The sequence below is a fragment of the Penaeus monodon genome, chromosome 33, assembly GCF_015228065.2.
Source record: "Penaeus monodon isolate SGIC_2016 chromosome 33, NSTDA_Pmon_1, whole genome shotgun sequence".
Lineage (NCBI taxonomy): Eukaryota > Metazoa > Arthropoda > Malacostraca > Decapoda > Penaeidae > Penaeus > Penaeus monodon.
Genome location: NC_051418.1, coordinates 3,207,999 through 3,208,280, shown reverse-complemented (window position 1 = coordinate 3,208,280; position 282 = coordinate 3,207,999). Strand labels below are relative to the sequence as shown.

The 282-nt window shown below is 61.0% G+C and overlaps 1 protein-coding gene across 1 annotated transcript in view; it reads left to right on the top strand.

The window, feature by feature from the left end:
* Positions 1-282, top strand: part of LOC119594221 — a 3,915-nt gene that overhangs the window by 1,484 nt on the left and 2,149 nt on the right. The window contains exon 2 of the mRNA XM_037943290.1: positions 21-279. Within this exon, the coding sequence (XP_037799218.1) occupies positions 21-279 (259 nt within the window). The remainder of the gene's footprint in view (positions 1-20; positions 280-282) is intronic.

Genomic DNA, 282 nt, shown 5'->3' with positions numbered 1-282 from the left:
GACCCCTTGGTGACCTCCACAGCCCAAGTTGACCCCGCAGCAGCTGGCGAGTCTCCGGCGCGACCTGAACTCGCTCTCCTCCAGGATGCAGGACCTTGAAGCCGGTTCTTCCCGCACGGGCCGTGAACTCCGACTCCTGAAGAAGGTGGCGCAGAAGGTGGAGGACCAAGTCAAGGAGAAGCGAATCATCAAGGATATGTGCGGCGCCTTCTTCCCCTGCCACAGGAGGAAGCAGCAGCTCTTGCCTCCTGCGTCTACTACGGTCCTTCTGGGGAGACTGTT